Source organism: Schistocerca cancellata, chromosome 5 (genome assembly GCF_023864275.1).
Source record: "Schistocerca cancellata isolate TAMUIC-IGC-003103 chromosome 5, iqSchCanc2.1, whole genome shotgun sequence".
Taxonomy (NCBI): domain Eukaryota; kingdom Metazoa; phylum Arthropoda; class Insecta; order Orthoptera; family Acrididae; genus Schistocerca; species Schistocerca cancellata.
In genome coordinates this window covers 159,027,408-159,049,430 of record NC_064630.1, presented here as the reverse complement: position 1 = coordinate 159,049,430, position 22,023 = coordinate 159,027,408, and the positions used below count along the sequence as shown (strand labels likewise).

General features: G+C 41.0%; 1 protein-coding gene across 1 annotated transcript in view; it reads right to left on the bottom strand.

The window, feature by feature from the left end:
- LOC126188414 (homeobox protein homothorax-like) overlaps nucleotides 1–22,023 on the bottom strand; it is a 383,268-nt gene that overhangs the window by 239,656 nt on the left and 121,589 nt on the right. The window contains exon 4 of the mRNA XM_049930017.1: nucleotides 12,970–13,020. Coding sequence (XP_049785974.1) covers nucleotides 12,970–13,020 — 51 coding nt within the window. The remainder of the gene's footprint in view (nucleotides 1–12,969; nucleotides 13,021–22,023) is intronic.

Sequence of the window (22,023 nt, the reverse complement as noted above, 5' to 3'; positions counted from 1 at the left end):
TAATGTTAAATTTGCTGTATTGTTTGAGTCTAAACACTCTGTTAGACAACGCCATCAGAATCGATGTTGCTGAAGCTAACTTCCAGAGAAGTGAGTTATGTAGGGATCAAGATAAATGAAAACAGAAAAAGGTCGTGGATAAGAAAGGTTCCAAAATAAATAATCAAGTATTGTGGTAAATCACTGAAGCGATTTTTTGATATTTTTAATAAATCGAATTCTGGAGAAAAGAAGCTGTAAATCTTAAGAAACACGTACGTTTCTGAGGGTGTACGTCTGGAGAGCATCACTGTTATGGTAGTGAGACATGGACTGCGGGAAAACCAAACCAGAAGAGAACAGAACCATTTGAGATGTTGATGATTAGGTGGACTGAAAAGGAGAAGGTTTTCCGCAGGATCGGAGAGGAAAGGAATATATGGAAGATCCTGACAAGAAGAAGGAACAGGATGACAGGACTTCTGTTAAGACATCAGGGAATAACTTCCACGGGAGCTTTAGAGGGTAGAAGCTGTAGGGGAAGGTAGAGATTGGGGTACATCCAGCAGATATTTGAGGACGTAGGTTACAAGTACTATTGTGCGATGAAAAGGATAACACAGAAGAGGAATTCGTGACGGGTCGCATCAAAGCAGTCAGAAGACTGATGGGGGGGGGGGGGGGGAGGGGGGGAGATGTGTTTGCAGTTGTCGCACGACAATTCAATAACTGCAAAATCCAAAAACAGATAGTGAATTCTTGGTGATAATTTCGTAATTAAAGCTGAAAACACAAAATGTCAACGAACGCCCAATCTCCGCACCTTACATCGATGGCGCTCCACCTCCACAGAAAAACACACACGATCATCTATGTCAAACGAAGCTTGCGCTCTGAATTACAAGATTTCCCAAGCCGATTTAATGGGAAATTGCGTAATGTTTTACTGCCAATAAATTTAAAATCATAACGAGAACTTTTCTGGTTGAATACTGCTTCTATGTAACAGTTACACATTAGCGGAATATCAAAAGTAATCATTCGAAGCACTTTGTGGTGTATTACCAGTAGTGGTTTTACAGTGTAATATATAACTAATCTCTGACCGACAACGGTGGTGATGACCTGGGTGATAGATGTAATAGCTCGGAACGTCACAGGCTGGAGCGTGCGCATTAGTCTGAAGTGCTCAAGCAGAATATAGATCACAGGGTGATAGGACGAGAAGACTGTTATGAAACTCGAATCACCAGCTCCCATTTGTTCGCACTTGGGCCGATACAATGAGACGTGCGCCGACATGAACAACTAAATAACGACCGGAGTGAGTGCAGATTAAGTCACGACGGTGGGCAGTGTGGCAGCTCGCAGCTACAGCAGACTGTTGGTACCGTTAAGGAGGGAGGCGGTGCCTATTTTGTTGTCCTCGGCGCCTGAGGCGGAGGCGGTCGGCCGCCCGCCGAGCGCGCCGGCGCTGGGTTCGCATAAGCCGGTAGCGCCCAGGCGCCGCTCGGCGCCGTGCCGTGCTTTCCCACAATGCGGAGCCCGTCTGGCGACTATCGACATAGCGCGGGGCGTCCGCGCTCTTCACAGACGCGTCACGGCTCGCCGGCCGCCGGGGCGCCGCCTCCAGCCGCGGCGAACGGCGTGCTTTGTGGCACGCGTCGGCGTAAATAGAACAGCCAGTCGTAAACAAATGCGCTGCAAATAGCAACATCTGCACGCGAAAATACCCTAGCGCGCAGTTTTCACGAATTCCTTATATATATATATATATATATATATATATATATATATATATATATATATATATATATATATAAACTCAGCAGCTGGCGAAAGTGTCGACAAGACGAATTCCATCCATCGAAAAACATGTTTCAAATTGTGACTCATTACTTGGGCGATGATTTTTTTAATGCAAGTCTAGCTTCTCATAAGCAGTTATGCAGTCTCTCTTAATTACAGCCGAAATCGCTACTGTTTCAGACAATTTTTCTGGGGGAGGGGGGAGAGGAAAACAGCTGAATCGATGAATGTTAAAGGGGCAGTGGTCCACTGAGACCAACTTTCAGTAAAACGAACAAAAGTGTCGGACTCCGAAAATATTGGCAAATTGTCCAATTGGGTGTTACGTATCAGTCGAACCAGGTGGATGAGAAAACATAATTTTGATTCAGTTTCTCTGTTTTAGAGACGTCGAGGACTACCGCCGTTTTAACATGCCATGAAGAAATCAAGTCGATTTTTTTTGTTCTCCGATGAATTATGGGAAAGTTCTTATGACAAATCAATATTTTTCAAGAGAATTGGAATGTTTATTATGTGCAAAGACATTTTGAAGTATGGAAGACACCTGAAGAGAAACCAAAAACGTTCAAGAAACAGTATCGTTGTTTAAACACTGTACCCACCTCGAGTGGGCCATCGTAAGGGGATTTTATTAAACAGTTCTCTGGCTTCCTCTGGGATGTACTCCAAGAGCCTTTTTAAATCTTCAAGTTTTGTTGAGTTTATCGGGACTATTCCTGTGAGGTATGCTGCACTGGTAAGTAGACGAACGATGTGGTCGCTGGGAGTCTTACTGGTGAGGATAAAGGTGTGTTTTCATTTGAATTCACGAATTATCAAGCTTCAACAACACTTTTGAAATCAGATCTGTACATGAAATGGGAAAATCACGAGATCTAAAGTTTCACTAGCGCAGATTCGGCCTCTTCCGCGTTTCCACAGAAATACTGTGTTTTCTGTAGTATGGTGACCACCAATTTCCCTGTCTGTAATATTTTATGATCGAAGAGTCGTGAACTTCGGTGACTACGAATTTCACTGATTGGCTGCTGCTAAAAATCAATTCAGACACCTTGTGGTATTTTTGGTGAAAAAAAAAATCCATCCCTCTTCCTCATTTTTCTCCTCACCGTGGGGAAATCACGATTACAGGAGAGAAAATAGTGGCTCCGGGAAGGAAACACGGAATCGAATCGTATCCAATAAAAGAAGAAATAGGCGAACCAAATGTTTTGGCCGAAACAATTATCTGAATAAAGATGAAATTCAGCGAAATTTTGGGCAATCTGATCAGTGAAGAGCGTCAAGAAACAACATACATCACTTGGGGATTTTTTGGCTGTTCCCTCGTGGTACACGTAAAAATAATCTCGCTGGCTCTCGCATGTTAATGGTGCCTTTTAACTCGCTAACCTCGGCAACTCGTACTTGTCAGCTGTCGCTGCGCCTCATGAAAGTGGTTGACAACGGGTCCTTTCAGCATGAAACGATGCGGCTGCCTATGTCAGACCGGAAAATGCAGACAAATGAAAATCGAATAAACGTGGACTACTGCCCTTTTATCATTCAGCAACTCAATTTCAGTGAGAAAAATATCTGAGGTATTGACAGTTGTTGCTCAGTCACAGTACGGGAGAGTGTTGTACCTAGAGAATAACGTGTCAAGAAACACATGTTTCGTGATCAGTGTTTCAGTCTAGTAACCGACTTAGCATAACATGAAGAAATACGCACTAGAGACCGCCACAAGCAGTTTTCAGCAGTTTCTGCCGTTTTTGTTGTTGTGGGACGTGAGGTTGTGCTTTGTGCTGTGCTTGTAAATAGTTTTAGTACCCCACATTAATGTGCTGGCCGGCCAGAGTGGCCGAGCGGTTAAAGGTGCTACAGTCTGGAACCGCACGAACGCTACGGTCGCAGGTTCGAATCCTGCCTTGGGCATGGATGTGTGTGATGTCCTTAGGTTAGTTAGGTTTAAGTAGTTCTAAGTTCTAGGGGACTTATGACCACAGCAGTTGAGTCCCATAGTGCCCAGAGCCATTTGAACCATTAATGTGCTGTGTGATATATTAAAGTTGTTGTTTACTCTTCCGTTGCGGAATTTTATGTTGAGTAAAGTTCTAGTTATACGACGCATGGCCGGCTAAGTAATATATCGTCCATCGTGCACCATCTTTTTCCTTGAAATAGAAGGTGGTCTTCTACAATACAACACGTTATAGTTACAGATGAACTGAGTGTCTTTAAATGTCTTAACAATTTCACCTGTATTGAAACTGGAAATTTGTGTTAGCTTACGAAACTTTTGTTTTAAAATTTACTTAATTTACAACTGCTTTCTGACAACATTTCTACTTAATTTATAGTCACTTGTTGATTACTGGTACGTAGTACAGTAATAATGTAGTATATGGATTCTCAAATACTGTGTTGAACGTATTTTTTCGATTGAAACATTTTAAAATTTCAAGAGAATGTTTATTCTTAGGTATATGTTCATTTTGTGCTTTGGAACAAGTTTTCATATCCGTAGAAACCTTACTTTCCTAAGTAATCTTTGTTAATTTAAGAGAAAGACTGCAGCGCACAAAAAGCAAATGCTGTCATTTAAAAATGGAATAAGAAAATATATTACATTCTATTACAGAGCAAGGTAGAAGCGGAAGTCTAAAAACTGTTGGAAGATACAACCCCCTCTCCAACAGCACTGCGACTGACTGCGTAAGGTAGCTGTTGATTTCTATTATTTATTTTACTGCTGCAGTTTATTAATAGCCCACTTCACGGAATTGAGTCACTGGACCATTACGCGCTATTATTGGCTGGAAAACACACAGTCTAGATTTAAACCGTTATCATGGTTTGGAAGTATCAGGATATGTACCTTTTCAATTTTAAACAGTGCCACAAAGTAAGCAGTCTTATAAACTTATGGAATCAACAAAAAAGCTTTCTAAGTTTAATAACTAGATGAAACATAGTACAAGTTGTCAACTATATACAAATAAGGAAGAACATGGCTATTCTATTACATAAAATGAACTGAAAATTCTACGATTATCTCGCTACTTAAAGAATTATATTGTATGAAGCCTATTCTAGCCAGGACGTTCATGAGGTCTTTCACTTGTCTAAGGACGAAAGCCTGAGACGCACCATGTGATATTATCTTTATTAACGGTTGGTTGGTGACGTTATTAAGTTAACTGAATACATACCTTTCGGACTCAGCCATTATAATCATGGAGAAGCTCTCAGTATAAGTAACTACACCGTGAACAGAATCTTGTTCTGGTTCTACCAAAGTCTCCGACAGGCGCTTTGCAGTGATAATATTGTTAGGAAACAATTCCAAATAATTTCAGAAATGAAAGTTTTTTTCCGAAAGGACCTAATTACTTTTTTGCCTTACTCTTTGAGACGTCGATTTTCTTTATGTCTTTTATAGTTGAGTTTAAGAATTAAATGTAACAATAACGTGACGGCAGGTGCTCAAAGAGAAAATGTAGCATCCACCTGTGGATAAAACCTGAAATTCTGAAACGTGGTACATTTACCTAACAAAAAACTGATTGGCTATTACAGCCAATGTTTTTATTTTTATATAGTATCATAGTGATACTGGTATTAAATTACACAAGTTTGTATTCAAAATTTCGCGGAACAATTCGTTCTTCTCATCGTTCATTCGTGAACAGAAAATATTTGTGCCAATTGAAGCAAAATTAAATAAAAATAAAATCGTAAATGTTAATAAAGAGCGCTGTTGCTTATGTAAGTATAATTATTAAATGTGTTGACACCTAACTACAGAAGAGCAATAATGGACCTTGATGTAAATATATATCTAAGTTTTGCAGCTACGCCGAAGTTTTACGTATCATTGCTGATAAGGAACACGAGATTACTTTAGCTGAACTGTACTTGTAAGGCTACATTATCCGTTCCCGGCACGCTACGTATTTCAGCAGCAAAATCACACTGTCGCATTTTTCAAAATATCAATTCGCTCCTTTCATTGTATTTTTCATATCGCGCGTTCGTGTTTTCGTGGAAACAGCTAAAAGAGATTACTTGGCAGAAATATTACCGGTATAGGAACGATAAATAAATGATACGCCTTCCCTTTGTTTTCTGTTAAATGTTAAGTGCAATGCGGGACATGATCGTTGTGCTGAGTTGAGAGTGAATTAGGCCATTCGCTAGTGTCTATGTAAAATGTATGAATATATTTTTTGAACTTCTGCATCGTTAGCTAACGTAGCAAATTTTTAAAATAGTTTACACTGGTTCTTTACGATGATAACGATGTTGCATAAAGCACGCACAAAAAAAGGTCATTTATTTTCAGAACGACTCTGAAAGTGAAGCCGCTAAACCGCAAAGATTTCTCTATTGCTGCAAAGTGCGAAATACAACGGAGATATTAATGGTGCGGTAATTGGACATGATATACTCCCTACGTCGCCCGCCTACGTAAACCTACACAAAAAAAGAGAGCCGCCGTGTTCGATTTTTAGCTCGCCGGGCGTTTGATTTACAACTCGAAACCAGACACTCGCAATTAATAAATGCGGGCGGCGAAAAGAAAGAGGCAGCGGGTTAAAGACTGGGGTTCCGATACGCCCAGGTGGACTGGCGGAGGCCGTAATGACAACCGAGAGGCGGCGGTTCTGTGCGCCTCGCCGGCAATCCAGAGCACGCTTTATGGCGTCCTCTGCTGGCACGCATTATGTTCCATCGAGTGAATCTTATGAATTATCTACGGAACAACTATTAACACTAAAACGAGATGTAGTATAATAACAGTACTCTTCCTAGTATTTTGACGGAAACAGACATCAAAATGTTCTTCGTGAACGGTAAGGCGTATCGGTTAGCATGCGCTACCTAATATGTTCCAGAACGACGCACAGATCGTTCGGTTCTTTTTAAATTTTCGTGGGGATTGTGAAGGCACCATTAGTTTGCATAAATCTCTGGAAAACGCTAAAACCAGTTTACGCTCCATATAGATTAATTCTCAAGGATGTTCAAGTTCAAAGTTAGGTTACTATGGTGTTAAATAATCAAGCTGCAAGGAATTCAGTGTCACTTATAAACTGAAAATCGTCACTCAAACGTACTGCAGGTTTTAGATGTTCAGGTAATTAGAAACACGTACTGGGCCTAACTGTTTACAAAGTATGTGTAAGTTTAATTATTACACAAACTTTTTATTTATCATAAATGTGGGTCAGAGGAGCGCACTATCACTTCGTGAGCGTTCACACGCCACATCTTACATGCATATCCACATGACGCCCTCGTAGTTTCTACACGATATTGCCATCATCTCCATCATTCGCTATGGACATTGAAAATCTTTTTGACTTTTTTATGTTTGGGACACTGAAATATGTCACGATGCGTCTACAAAAAATAGTCACGTGTTATGAAAAAGACGAAACAAAATTAGATTTTTCCATCGTCATATCGAACTTTCTACGTGTACGAGAGCAAGCTGAAAAGTAATTCCTCCGAAGTTTTATATGTGAAAACTCTTAAAGCGTTTTAAATAAAACAAACGTTAGTAACATTCTACATATTTATTCTTCATGTCTGCATATTTATTCCTCAACATAGTCACTTTAGTGACGAACATCTCTCTTCGAACGAGAGACACGCATGTTAATACTCTCAATATAGAATGTTAGACTTCTTTAACAGAGCCATAATCTGCTTGCACTGCTTCATCGTTATCAAAGTAAAGTTCTTGAATGTTTTCTTTAAGTTTTGGAAACAGATAAAAATCGGAAGGGGCTGCACGGAAGATGACGGATGGCAGTGAACCCAAGGTGTCGGGATGTTGCAGATTTCGCAGCGCTAGTGCGTTTTCTGGCATTGTGATGCTGAAGTTGAGAGCGCTCCATTTGTGGACGAACTCTTCGAATTCGGAACTTATGTGCAGCGTGCTTTTTCTCACGCATCGACCTAGTTAGGTTACACATCAGCATCTTATAGGCTACACTTTGGAGCCATCTAGGGGCAGAGGGCTGCAAACATGTAGACATTGAGAGCAAAGATGTAAAATGTTAATAAAGTTTGTTTTATTTAAAAAGCTTTGCGAGTTTTTACATAAAAATTTAGCATGCATCACGTTTCATCTTGCCCTCATGATGAAACAGCAAATGGGAATACCTTAGGTTCTAAATGTGATTCGACGAGACTGGATTTTTTTATTACGGTGTACTTTTTTTATGGATCCAATTGGTAGGTGCAGCAAACGCGTGTTTTAATACGAGATAACATACAAAGTATGAACTGATGTAGAAGTATCTTATTTTCGTATGATTCTGGAGAAACTGATAAATACACTGATTTTCACTGTTAGTCATACAAACAACGTTAATAATTTTGTTTGAGTTTGTTGTCATTTATTCGCTGCACCCTATATATCTCGATATTATCTTCGTGAAAACTCGTAGCCCAAGTGGTATTTGTTTGCTTTTGAGGAGGCGTTAGGAGCGCGCCATGACCGGGCTAAAATGAACGAAGACTCACCAGAGTCGACATTGGCTACATCTCTCTAGAAGGCTATTTCAGGCATGAAGTTAAATGCGCTTTTAAAATGCACTGGCTAGTGGATAAGAAAGCATTTTGTGTGTGTGTGTGTGTGTGTGTGTGTGTGTGTGTGTGTGAGTGAGTGAGTGAGAGAGAGACTGTAACGCTGTATAATTGCAAAATAACGTGTGCCCTTCATTTGCTGTGCTCCGAGCACAGCGACAGAACCGATAAAAGGGTGCGAATAAATCACAGTGCCGGCCACCGCAATTACGATACTGGGTCGCAGCCCTTAATGGACTTATCAGAGCCGCGGGTAGGACCGCCCACACTTAGGTAATGTCGAGCACTCCGCGCCACCGCCGCCGCCGCTGTCGCTGAAATCCGGCCGGTATACATTATGCAGAGCGATCGCTCGCATGACGAATAGGCCGCGCCGTTTGTTCTGAGAGCGCGGCCACCGCCAGAAAAAGCGGCTCTCCTGCCACTGAGTCACACAGCATATTCCCAAGGCCGAGCGCGGCGTCTGGCAGCGACCACCAGCTCGCGACGCCACGGCGAAAGGGCGGACCGCAGCTACCGCCGCGGATTGCAGCTTGTTTACCTATTTCCTCATTTAGGTAACTAAACAGCCAATTAAGAAAGACCATGTCGCTGCATAAATCCTCAAATCATAGGAGTTAGTCTTCCAAGTTACGCTTACCTACGCAAATGAAGTTGGAAGGAAGATTAGGATTTAACGTCCCGGCGACATTTTCGTCATTAGAGACGGACCACACCCTCGGAATGTTTTAACGATAGGGAAGGAAATCGTCCGTGCCCTTTCAAAGGGACCATCCTGGCATTTGCCCAGAGCGATTTAGGGAAATCATCGAAAGCCTAAATCGGGATGCCCGGGCGCCGATTTGAACAGTCGTCCTCCCAGTTGCCAGGCAAATCGAGTTGGCTTTCTCTACAGCTCTCCTAGACCTGAACATAAAGTATCGATAGTTACCAGACTATGATTTCGTCATTGGGCATCCTCTGTTTCCAAAAAAGTAAACCAGTTGACATCACAGCAGCTGAGAAGAGTGTTCCACCAACCATCTTCGAGGGTTGCCATGGGTCTTCTTGTCGGAAGAGTATACAAGGTAGAATAGACAGTAAATAAAATGCATAATTTTACAAGATTAACCCTACTGGGTGAAGACTGCACTCTATGAACGCTAAATACTCAAACAAACAACAATACTTGTGTCAAAAATTATTATTTTGAAAGCCAATAAACAACAAGCTGATTTACCAAAATCTTTACTACCAATTTCAAACAAATGATAGGTACGATAGGCAATTACATCTCTATCATTAAAACTTTCAAGACCAGGTACACCGCTACCACCTCTTACTATGGCACTGAATAAGTGCATCAGAAAACTGTCGCAGAATTACAAAACTAACAGTCCACAACTATGCCTGATTTTACTCCTTGGATACCTTATCTTACATTATTAGTAACTCGTCCAAAAAATCAAACGTGTTTTACAACACTCTGTAAGCACTGTAACGATTACGAAGCCACTTCTATAAAGAATAATTGGTGATATTAACAGTCCAATCAATCACGACTTGACAAAAATAGTATATCCAATAAACACTGTAACGTATCACACAGGATAAGGTGATCCTTAGGCCGTGAACATTTCAACATATATCAATGATGGCTACCTTTTTCTGCGTAAAATTAAAGATAATAAAGCGGAAATGTAGTTTGTAATCCATCACAAAAGGGCCTCATCGAACATTAGGATTTTTTGAAAATGGATTAATGTTAACCGACCATGATACAGAAACACATGACTACACTGCATTAAAGTCCTAGTGTTGTTTCGTTCTGCAAAAATAAGAAGACAATGCTTATGAAATGAGGTCAATTTTCTTGCGCATTTTAAAAGGAAAAAAGAAGAAAAATCCTTACTCCCAGGAAAAAATAGTGGTAAGACTAATTTTCCATAACTGTTTACAAACATTGTGTTATCTTCCATCTTCCACAACAGTTTGTTACGGTTTAAAAACTCCTGATTCACACAACTTTTCCCTGGTATTTCATTCACTAATTTAATCCTCTTTGACCATAACAAGATATCTGCAACAAGAAAGCGAATAACGGACCTCGACTGCGATTTGGCTTTTATTCAATGGGAAACCGAGGCTGAGTAGCAAGCAGAAGCTATCTCTCTATGCTGTCTGAATTCCGAGTGACGTCAGCTGTATTTATCCCAACTTCGCGACCGCAGAGGTTTCAGTCGTTTCCGCCACGCGGCGCTGCGGCTGCTGCGACGTCATTTGGCAAAGGCCCGCTGCCCATTTATGTCTAATGAGCATATTTAACGTGGAGGGACGGCTCTCACCCCTTTACCCCCACCTTTTACATCGCCTACTCTCTCTCCCCCCCCCCCCTCCTCATCCGTCCAACCGTTTCCCACCACACTGCACTGCCACTGCATTAAATGTCACGCCGAGGCAGCTACAACTTTTCCGATGGAGTTCTAATAAAACGTGGCAGACGAGCGGTCCACCAGAAATATTAACTACTTAAATTTCCATAAAACTGTTCTTACAATAGACAGTTCACTCTCGCTGGCGATGTAATATTCGCAATTACGAGGAAATCTTCCGTGTTATCTTCTCCCCCAGTTTACGAGTCAATCAATCAGAGCGAAGCTCCTATTGTTCGTGACTGGAGCAGCTAAGTGAATGATAAAAGAGCGTTTTATGGCGCTTGAGCTCCTAGGAAGCTATCCAGATACACCGTAGATCCGAGGAACACACACTAACGATAACACACGTTTCTATAGTTGTGTCGTTCACTGTTACTTCGCATCAAAATATATATCGCTACGAATGTTTGTACTGAATCGCGAAGTGAAACAGATGTTCAGTATCACATCATAAGATTTGATTTCGCCTGTTTCATATGACTTTTTTATGGAAATATCATTAACAGTGGAAATAAATTCATGTTAGTCATTCTTAGATATAGTTACAGCTACACAAACAACGATTTTCACTAGTTGTATCAGGAATGTTGATTCAACTGTCGTGAAAGTTCTCTACTCATTTATTATTAATTAAAATGGTTATATATATGCGTTTCTTTTTCCTATCATTGTGTCAACGCTCCCTCCATAAATCCGCTAAGAAACGTTGTGAACCAGAAAGTGTCGAACAGTAGTAACCGAAAAAAACGCATAGTAATATGTTTCTGTATTCACAAACAATCCGATAGGCACAATGGAGAAGTACAACAGAAATCCTTATAAGCATCGTCCACTTTTCTTTCATATGCTTAGCCAAATTTGCGCTGCAGCTTTTTCATTTAATTCTTGCCCTTCGTGTAGAATGTATGCAATGATGTCCATAATTTTTAGGCAGTGTGTTTCAATCTGTACGTCTCCAGGCCTCTCTTCAGCCTACAACATCGTTCTGTTCCCCGTGTACTATGCATTCATATTCTAAAAAACTGAGCATAGTTCATTCTATAAGAGAGATGTGTGAACTGAACAACAGGTAACATAGCTAAAACGTATAGTAAATGTAGAAAGCGAAGGAAGACGCAAATAAACTAATTCTATAACATAGAGCTACAATTATTAGGTTGGAAAATAGATCCTAGATGAGCACAGAAAACAATGAATGATCATTTGTCACAGACGATGACGAATGATTAGAAACATCATTGAGATAATGGAACCGCGAAAATATAACCAAATTGTACTTAACCGAATTCAATTTTGCGGAAGTAGTCAATGGGAACAAAAAAAGTGTTCATTTCACTGACGGTGGAGCTACAACCGCATAAAATAAACTTGGACCTGTTCTACCTTTTTTAAAACTGGATTTAATATCGATTGAAAAATTCAGTGCGGAAACAAGCGCTGGTTAGCAACGATTACCAGACTTGCACGCAGTAAACTACATAAACACTTTGGTAAAATAAATTACGGGATCTAATCAAGTGAAATGTTATGTAACTGGCACGACTGATCAGATGTGATCACATCTAACGGGTGATCGGAACCCATCATTCCCATACATGTTCGTCGTGTGACGTATATTTCTGTGGTATTAGTCCAGTTCAATAGAATAAAAACCTCAGTTTCCATTAATAAATTATTTTATTCACTTCTCAGCCACACTCTCATGAAGACGTACCAGAAGGGAAAAGGGCCCAGTTATTACAAATGTATCTCGTGTCATCGTTACGAAGGTTACATCATCAAGCTGTCACACGCGCAAGAAACTGAATTGCCAAATGCCTTGTAGCAGTATAGGGCAGCTTGCTCGGTTATTTTAGGAATATAACGTGCAAAAGAAATGATTTAGACCGTGCAAAATGCTCAGACGAACAAAGAAAAGAGACAACGCGGGAGCACATTAAACTCTGAAATGATGAGGTTGCTTAATTTTAAGAAATCACAAAAATTAGTTTAGAAATAACAGTGCGAGCAAGAGGAAGTGAAGTTAGGTACTATTCATCCCGAGAAATTACTTTTTAGCGTCTAGGTACGTGAAGTGCATAAGCAGGATTTACTGAAATCCAGATTATCTGGACTTTGTCTTAGAGCGGGAAGCCAGATTCTGGTAACATTAAGTAAATTATGAAATCAAAAGAATACTTACGAGTGAATCGACTTCGGGATCCGCTATGTAGTACGGCTTCTCCTGCCGAATCTGTAAAAAGAAAGAGAATCTCATTAGCGTCGGTTTGTGACGAACAGTTATAGTGTGGCTGGGCCTGCCTCCATTGTGCGACCCGGCGCGCGTTAAGGCGTCATATGTCGGCTGTGACGCCAAATAACTTACTGACTGGCCGAGATGCGAGCGGGGCTACCGCCGTCATTCAATGACTCAGGCGGCGAACGAGCTGCGATGACTTGAAAGTAGGGGACATATGTGTGGCCACTGTAGACCACTGTGTGTTGTCGATGGTTAGTTCCAGTACAAAAATTCATGAACGTATGTCTGTGGAAGAGTTGTGCGACAGATGTAAAATGAACTGGGTGCTCCCTCTGTTTTTAGAAATATGTTACTTCCGTTTTTGTTTCGAGATTGGAGTGAGACTTCAGCCAATTCGCGAAAATACGTTTCTGTGGTCGAATTCTTCTCGGATTATTAGAGGCTCCACCACTGAGATTAGCCGAGGAAGCCAGCGTTCTCATATGCATTACTATTGTCTACCATATAAAGTTGGTTGAATTTTAATGTCTTATTGATGTCGAGGCCTTTAGAGACTGCTCAGCTGAGATGCAGTCTCCTTGTACAAAGACGTCGTTTCACTTGTGGCAGTCTGTGAAGACTAGTCTATAGGATCCCGTTAGTTGAGGTAGTTTGAGGAAGGTGGGATTTCCCGCCTGACAGAAACTCGTCTTTGTCCTGAAGTGTGTTGGCGACTGTGCCCGGATATACTGCGGAGAGTCAATGGAGTTCCGTTGTCACACGTAAAGCCTCTTTAATCAGACTAAAGGGTTTTATTATATAGAACAACGTCTTCGCATTATGCTGCTAGTGATGATTCATAAATTACTGCATACGTATTATTAACAATAGCATTGAAAAAACAAGGGTATTTTTCAAAGATCAAGCTTTACTGTTAAAGTGTTAATCAACGCAAAATCCAAATAAATGTCTATGACGAAATGTAAATAAACTAGTAAAACTATCAGTAGCCTATGAAAACGGTATCCAGTTTACACTTTCTTGTATTGGTACGTGTCTGATCTGCAAGCTACCATACGCTTTTGTTCACTGATTCATACAAATAAAGTTAAGTAGGCTACAAAAGCACGATTCTTCTTTCGAAATTCAACTCACATTATGATGGCCAAAAGTATTAATTAAAATTGAACTGGAGACTGCAATAGGAATGAAAGTTGTTGCTGCTCAAGAAGAGTAAGGAATTCAGATATTCTGACATTATTGCAGGGAACATAGAAAATTTTAACAGTGTAAAAAAAATTAAGGCAATAATTTTTTATGCTACAAGCACTAACACTGACACTCAAGGTATAGTTCTTGCTATACAGATACAAGCACATTACAAATACGTTTATAAAAAACAGATCATGTGATGGAATTCAGGTAACTCGATGGAAACTTAGTGACCACAAGTATATACGGAAACGTGAACTTTCGGAGGAGCTGTAACTAGAATCCCATGGTCGACCGGTTCTGTTAGTGGGATTGGAATGTGATTTTTCCCGTCTTTGTGGGAGGCCGGTCCGTGGTAGATCTCGAACCTCGGGTCAGAAAACAGGCCGCCTCTTATCATACCCTACGCGCGAGAACACCGCGCCCTCCCCATCACACATGTCCGGCGCCTGACGTCAGATTGTTCATAACCTCTTTCTCAACCAGGCCCATACGGGGAACACAAGAGCCGCAATCCAAAAAGGAAAGCCGGCACGATCTCCGGCGAAAGTCCGCTGCCGATAAAAGCGACCTCTCATTCCACCGCTCCAAAGTGTAACGGAGTGTATAAGAAGGTTCGCTTCAAAATTCTCGTCATTATTCCTCTAACACCATCAACCAAAATATTATCGAGTTTCGAGATTTTTTTCCGTCACAGCTACATTACTATGCTAGAGATGAAAAAACGACTGGCAGTATGTGATCAGTGAGACGCAAATATTAAATGGAGAATGAAATTCCTTTACCAAATATTAAATATTCGCTTTAGTAGCAAACTGCTCTAATTCTACCGAAACACATGAGCTTATTTACCAGGCCAGAAGAATGTTATGCCACTTAACTGACATGTTCCTTGCCGCTATTTTTCCACCGTTTCCTGATTACTCATCATAGGTTAATCCATTTACTACTTTCCGTATTTCTGCAAGTCTAGATTGCTTTATTCACCTTGTTGTAACGCAAATGATAAAGCAATGAACGTTTTTGCATAATGCTCACACGATCCGTTCACAAAATCCACTATCTGAAGTAGTGACTGCACAAAGGCTGTAAATGATTTCCCGACTCTGTCTTCCAAATTTACGTTACTGTTTTCCAAAACAAGTATCTCGACATTTTTTTGTTATTCTGAATATTTAGCTTTTTTCTCAGTCAGTACGTTTTACTCGCACGAAAACACAGTTAATTCCAGAATGAAACTGCGGTACTTTTTCTTCATAAGGAAATGCGTAAATATGAAACTGTTCGTTCAGAAAGCATCACATTCCTTTTATTGTCGTTTATGTTCTTTTTAATGAGCACCGTCAGTATTACAGAAGATCAACTATGTGATTGTACATTTAAAGTACGACATCAATCCATTTTATTTTAATTTCCAAAGGTCATCATAACAAAAAAAAAAAAAACCGTGAACAGCACTATCCAGTAAAGTTACGTCAAGCTACTTTAACACTACTAAATCTGAAAATTATGAACCGATTCCCCAAGACTATACATCAGAATAATGCAATTATTCTTGATTCTTGCACGATATAGTTATTTTAATGAAAATGTATTTTCTAGAACTCGAACTAGTTATTTATAGAAATTAAGTTTTTCAGACAACTCTACTTTACTTTCCTCTATGCTAGAAATGTGCTGCGATGTGCAAAAAATACACTGTGAAAAATAATTATTTCAAGATACAGACTTTTCGAGGAAACACGGTGAAAGTAATGTTGCGGAAGTGAGTTCGTCGGGTAAAAGATATCTAAAAGCGAATAAGTCACAGTCAGCGTGTTTCAGTACTTCCTATCGTTAAAGACGCCCCAGTTACAGTTGATAATGACGAAACAGGATGTGCTCGAAATACACTAAATCTGTTTCTCGTTAGGAATGCCGGAAGCATGCTGAATAATACAGAGGATTATTAAATGTTTATATTTATGATTTGAGACCCAGAGATCTGCCCTGGGCCCTAAAGGAATTACGGGTCAGAAGAAAGTTCTGTTTTCGCTGCTTATGTGTCATCGATTGGGAGTATTTCACACAATCTCTACCGGATTACTGTCAAAATGACGTGTGCGATCAGTCCATCAACGAAACAGTCTCAGAAAAAAAGTGATGAATGGATACATCTTCATCACACTATGGTCACATGTCTGATTTGTTTGCATTCCATTTGTAATGACGTGTTCCGTTCGGTGTATTATGTTTCAGGTATTTAACTGTCAAAACAAAAGTTTCTTCCTCAGTTTTCGATTCCCAGTATTACGTCGCCTTTCAAAGAGTAGTAATTGTTGTCTGAAGATGAATCTGTAAACCGAGATAAGGCTTCTTAGCACATCAAGCTACAGGATAATGTCCCCCTATCTTTCTTATATTACTCAACAAAGGGTTTACTGTTTCGAAAAGTAAGATAGTATTAATAAATAACACTTATTTCCAGCCGCACTGTCGCATGGCAATTTCATGCTGGAAAGAATAATAAATGAAGCCTCAAATAAATCGACACAAACCCATATCATGGAAGATGTGCAAATATGTCAAAAAGCTTTATATAAACGTTTATCCACTGGCATGACCAGTTAAATAAAGTTCTTGTCGAGATTTTGTTCGTAAAGACGAAATGGGCTGTCGAGATAGTCATATAAGAATAGGCCTACGATCTATTTTCGAATATTGGTAGACACTATTAACAACACGTTATATCATACTGTGCTCAGCATAATAGAATTTATAGTTGTTTACGTATTTTTATATCTCTAAATACTTAGATCTATATTTCTTAATTTCTATACTTTATTTAACTGTCCGATCACAACTACTGGTATTACATCGAAAGTTAGGTGTTACATAGTTTCGACGCAACTATAGCTGTTTCCCTTTTTTCTCTATAATCTTACATTTACGGCTTTTAAATTTCCCTTGAGCTGTCTCTAGTATTCAAAACATGAAGTTTGCTAACAGTACAATTTAGAAATACTTTCTTTGTTCAAAAATTAAGAGTAGTTCGGATTTAAAATAGTGAGTTGCTTCATTATGGACGATCAGAAGTAAAATGTTGCTTTCACAAACCGTAACGTTCATGGCCATTTGAATTAGAAATAATATTCTGTTTTAGCAGACCCAAAGATGTTTTCGGGAGAAGTTAACCTACGAGTTGTGTATAATGCGCCGCAGACATTTTACTGCTTCTTTAATGCTGACCAGCTTTTACAGAGACAGTAGAGTGCTCGGCGAAGCGATCTACGTCGTTCCAGACAGCAGTTTTGCTGTGGAAAAGGAGTTAGTCTCGATCAAGACTATACGACGAATAGTCACTAAAAAGTAAAAGACAGAAAAATCCAACTACATTTAATCTGTCCAGATTAGTATTTGCTACAGTAAATTTGTTAATTTTTATATTTTTATTTAACCGTCCTATCATAATTCTAGATGCCCACAACAACGGTCGGTATTTTATAGTTTTACGCAACTGAAGATGTTTCTCATTTAACCCGCTCGTACAGTGAAATGCGCAGTGGAAGATCAGCCACATCAATATCGAATTCGCGTCGTGGATTAACGAGCATGGCTGGTGCACTGGCTTGCCTGAGTGTGGGTTTTATGTGGTTTTCCACGCTCGTTCAGGTAAATGCTGTCCGGTGCCCAATATCCGCCTTAGAAAATATGACAGTCCTACAAAATCAATGAAAATGCGGCCACACACAGAACAAAGTGTGCATAATTGACATACTTCCCTCCCTTAAGAAACTGATAGCTACAGCTACAGGAAGACCATCTGGCCACAAAGTTAAATAAAATGAAAGTATCAAATCCTGAGTACAGCGGACACAATGCTAGATGGGATTAACACAAAGTAGAAGAAAAAGAAGACTTTTTCTTTTTGCTGTATCCTTCCATTTACTGTTTTGTGATTAGTCATCTTTTACAATGTGTTACATATGATGCGCCTCCCATCCTGATTATTACCGAGAATAATAGACACGGAAAATGAAGGACTGAAACAAGAAATCGTCAGATCAAGTGACACTACCTATGTTGGCTTCAGTTTTGCATGCTGGGTGTAATGAACTGCTGTAAGAAATTTAGTGCATAGAACAATCGAACGGCAAAATCTGCGGCAGGTAGAACGTCAGGAAACCCGAAGATTTTCGGCCTTAAAATCTGACATTGTGTCTTGTCCTTAGTTATTAGGAATAGCAACTGACGTCATATTTAAACTTTCGCAGCTATTAAAGACACTTTGTTTCATAAGGCAGCATTTACGGCTGTACTTTTATTTAGCATATTTCTTTATTAACAGGGCTAGGAATTTTGGAAACTTGTGGTAAGGTTCTATGGGACCAAACTGCTGAGGTTATCGGTCCCTAGGCTTACACACTAATTAAACTAACTAAAACTACCTAAAACTAACTTACGCTAAGGACAACACACACACCCATCCCCGACGGAGGGCTCGAACCTCCGACGGGGGGTAGCCGCGCGAACCGTGGAAGGCGCCTCAGATCGTGCGGCTACCACATGCGGCAGGGCTAGGTTCTATACGGTTTTGCAAAACGTAAATTATCCTCAATTTCTTTGCCGAAACATGTTTTAGAAAATTCGTGCCATCTTTTCTGGGTAGTGACTTTTATTACATATCTGAAAATATTAATATTTGCACAAAAACAACGAAAGTTGAAAAAATTAGGTCTGTTAGTATTGTGAGGCATGCTTGTCCTGGAATTCCAAGTTCCTCTGGTTTTTAGTCTTCTCATTTGTTTTGGTTCCATAGCTTGTGAGCTGCAATAACATGGTGTTTTGCATTTGCTAAGCAAACATTTTCTTCGGTATTTGTTCTATGTTATCTCGGTGCACATAGTTCTCACATTAACGCAGAAACACCAAAACACTGCATACGTCCTTCATTAACGACACTCGCATTTGAACCGAACTAGCTATGTACTAGTACATCAAACACTTGTGCCAGCAGCCGATATTCATAGGTTTTTCTGCAGACGGGTCTGCTATGGAGCTTCACGAAATAATTGGTGATCACCGGGTTACTTTAAACATTATTACTTTCATAATATTCATTACACTGCAGATTCAACTCTCCTGAGCGGTTTTAAGTGATATTTTTTCATATCCTCATATCGTCGTTTATTTTATCCGAATCTACCCATTTACTTCAATTTTTCATATCCTCATAACGTCATTTATTTTATCCGAATCTACCCATTTACTTCATTTCAGTGAATTTCATTATTAGATTATTTATCTGTTATTTCCTTAGTCATTACCCTACTATAAACATTTCTGAATACTTGTTTTCACGTTACACACGGTCCTGTTACATTAACGTGACCACCTGTCGAAAGTCTGAAAAAAAGTTTGTGCGATTCGGACCGCGGCGAGACGTGAAGGAACAGAGTGAATGTGGTTCTGGAAGATACCGACAGGGATATTGATGCCAACTCCTTTACCGTGGTCTGCTGCGCTAGGTTCCTCGGCTGAGGATCCAAGGCGGCCCGATCGAGGTGGTCCCACAGACGCTCGGTAGATTTAAATCTGGGGTTTGGTGGCCAGGGCAGTACTACAAACTCATCCTTCATCTCTCAAAATCATTCACGTACACTGCGGGCAGTGACACATTGCATTGTCCTGTTGGTTGTGTGCCATTGTGCTGATGAAAAACGAACTGGATGCAGGGATGGACATGGTCTACAAGGATACATGCATAGTTGTGTTGATCCATTTTTCCCTCCAGAATGCCACGAAAACACTCCCCAGACCATAACGCTCCCTCCTCCGTTCGCTTTCACGACGCGCCTGGATAAGCTTGCGTGTGTAATGGCTCAAGTGACTCTGAGCACTATGGGACTTAACATCTGAGGTCATCAGTCCCCTAGAACTTAGAACTACTTAAACCTAACTAACCTAAGGACATCACATACATCCATGCCAGAGGCAGGATTCGAACCTGCGACCGTAGCGGTCGCGTGGTTCCAGGCTGAAGCGCCTAGAACCGCTCGGCCACACCGGCCGGCTTGCGTGTGTAAAATGCCGTTTTTGCGACGGGGAAGTGCGCCGGTCTCGGATCGAATCCGCCCAGCGTAACGACAAAGGGCGGAGTGACGGTCACCCTGCATGTGGGTTTAAAAAAAAATCTTTATTTCAATAACAACAATAACAGTTATACAAATTAACCCACCACCTTAGTGATTAGTGGGTCGTAATGTTAATAAAATATTGTTTGTTATTAGTAGCTATTAGAGTTATTACAATGTTACAATTTGTGAGCTACAGACAGTATGACACAGTTCATGTTAAGAGGCAGATTACGATTGTTAATCTATACACTACTACCTAGTTGTTAGTTTTCCTACCTACTTGTTAATTCCTAACTGCCTGCAGCGTTACAGGTGTGTCAGGCTAGATATAAACCCACTTCAAGGCCTTGCTCATCGAGCTAATCCCGATGACAGCGCCCCTACTAACTAATAACTGACATACGTCAAATCCGGTGCTGTCTTAGTCGAGAATAGGTGTACCCCAGTCCCCCTAGCCCTACACGTGGCGGATTCCAACTAAAAGTTGACCTGTCCACACACAGGCGGTACAGGATTAGTGTTGGTTCTAGTCGCGATAGTCCCTCAGGTATGCAGTAAGAACTTTTCGTGATACCTCGTTTTCCAAGTTGTTCAGAGTTTCGAAAGTCTCTTCGTGTCTTAATAAGTCGTATGTGTTGTTGTTTCGAAGTTGTTGTCTTAATGTAGCTAGTACATCATCGAAAAGGGGCATTCGTAAACCACATGGTCGGGAGCACCCTCCAAAGCACCACAGTCACAGGTGTAGCCCATTTCCCAAACCGACACAGATATGTCGGGTAGGGCCCATGACCAGTGAGAAAATGTATTAGACCCCGGGTTGGTTCGAAATACTTCATGCCTAACCTTTCTTTAACATTTGGCAAGAATGAATCTGGCAGAAGAACCTTCGGATTCTTGCGAAATGCTAAGAATGCATGCATGTGGGTTTTAGGGCGTTTGTCCGCAGCTCGTGGTCGTGCGGTAGCGTTCTCGCTCCCCGCGCCCGGGTTCCCGGGTTCGATTTCCGGCGGGGTCAGGGATTTTCTCTGCCTCGTGATGACTGGGTGTTGTGTGCCGTCCTTAGGTTATTTAAGTTTAAGTAGTTATAAGTTCTAGGGGACTGATGACCATATATGTTAAGTCCCATAGTGCTCAGAGCCATTTGAACCATTTTTTAGGCCGTTCACCAAATCCGACGTGGTGAATACCGGGCTGGCACTCAGGTCCAGTCTCACGACTAGCAAACATTTAGAAACCGTTCGCACTCTTTCCCACGGATAACACTAGCGACAGACATTTGGGGTATACTCATTCCCTCCCGAGAGGCGGGAGGGGGCGGATGGCGACAGGAAGGGCAGCAGCCCACGCCGTAAGTTAAGCATACAAAATCCATAGTAATCATGCCGATCGTGGGTGGTTGCAGGGCAAAGGCAAAAGAAGAATTTTGATGAAGCGAGACTAGTCGACGAGCCCATTCTGCTAAATACCGGCCAGATACGCTGGCGAGCGGCAGACGAAGCGCGTCAAGGAGGATAATTGCTAGCGCGTTGTCGGCTGGCGCGGTACGGAGTGGCGGCGCGGTTATTTGCGACCGGGGCGTGGGCCGCGGGCTTGTCGCGGCGGCCGCTACACGCTCTGCGAAATCAGAGAGCGGAGATGGCGGCCGCTCCGTCCTCGGAGGCCGCTCGCGCCGCTTCCCACTCGGCTGGAG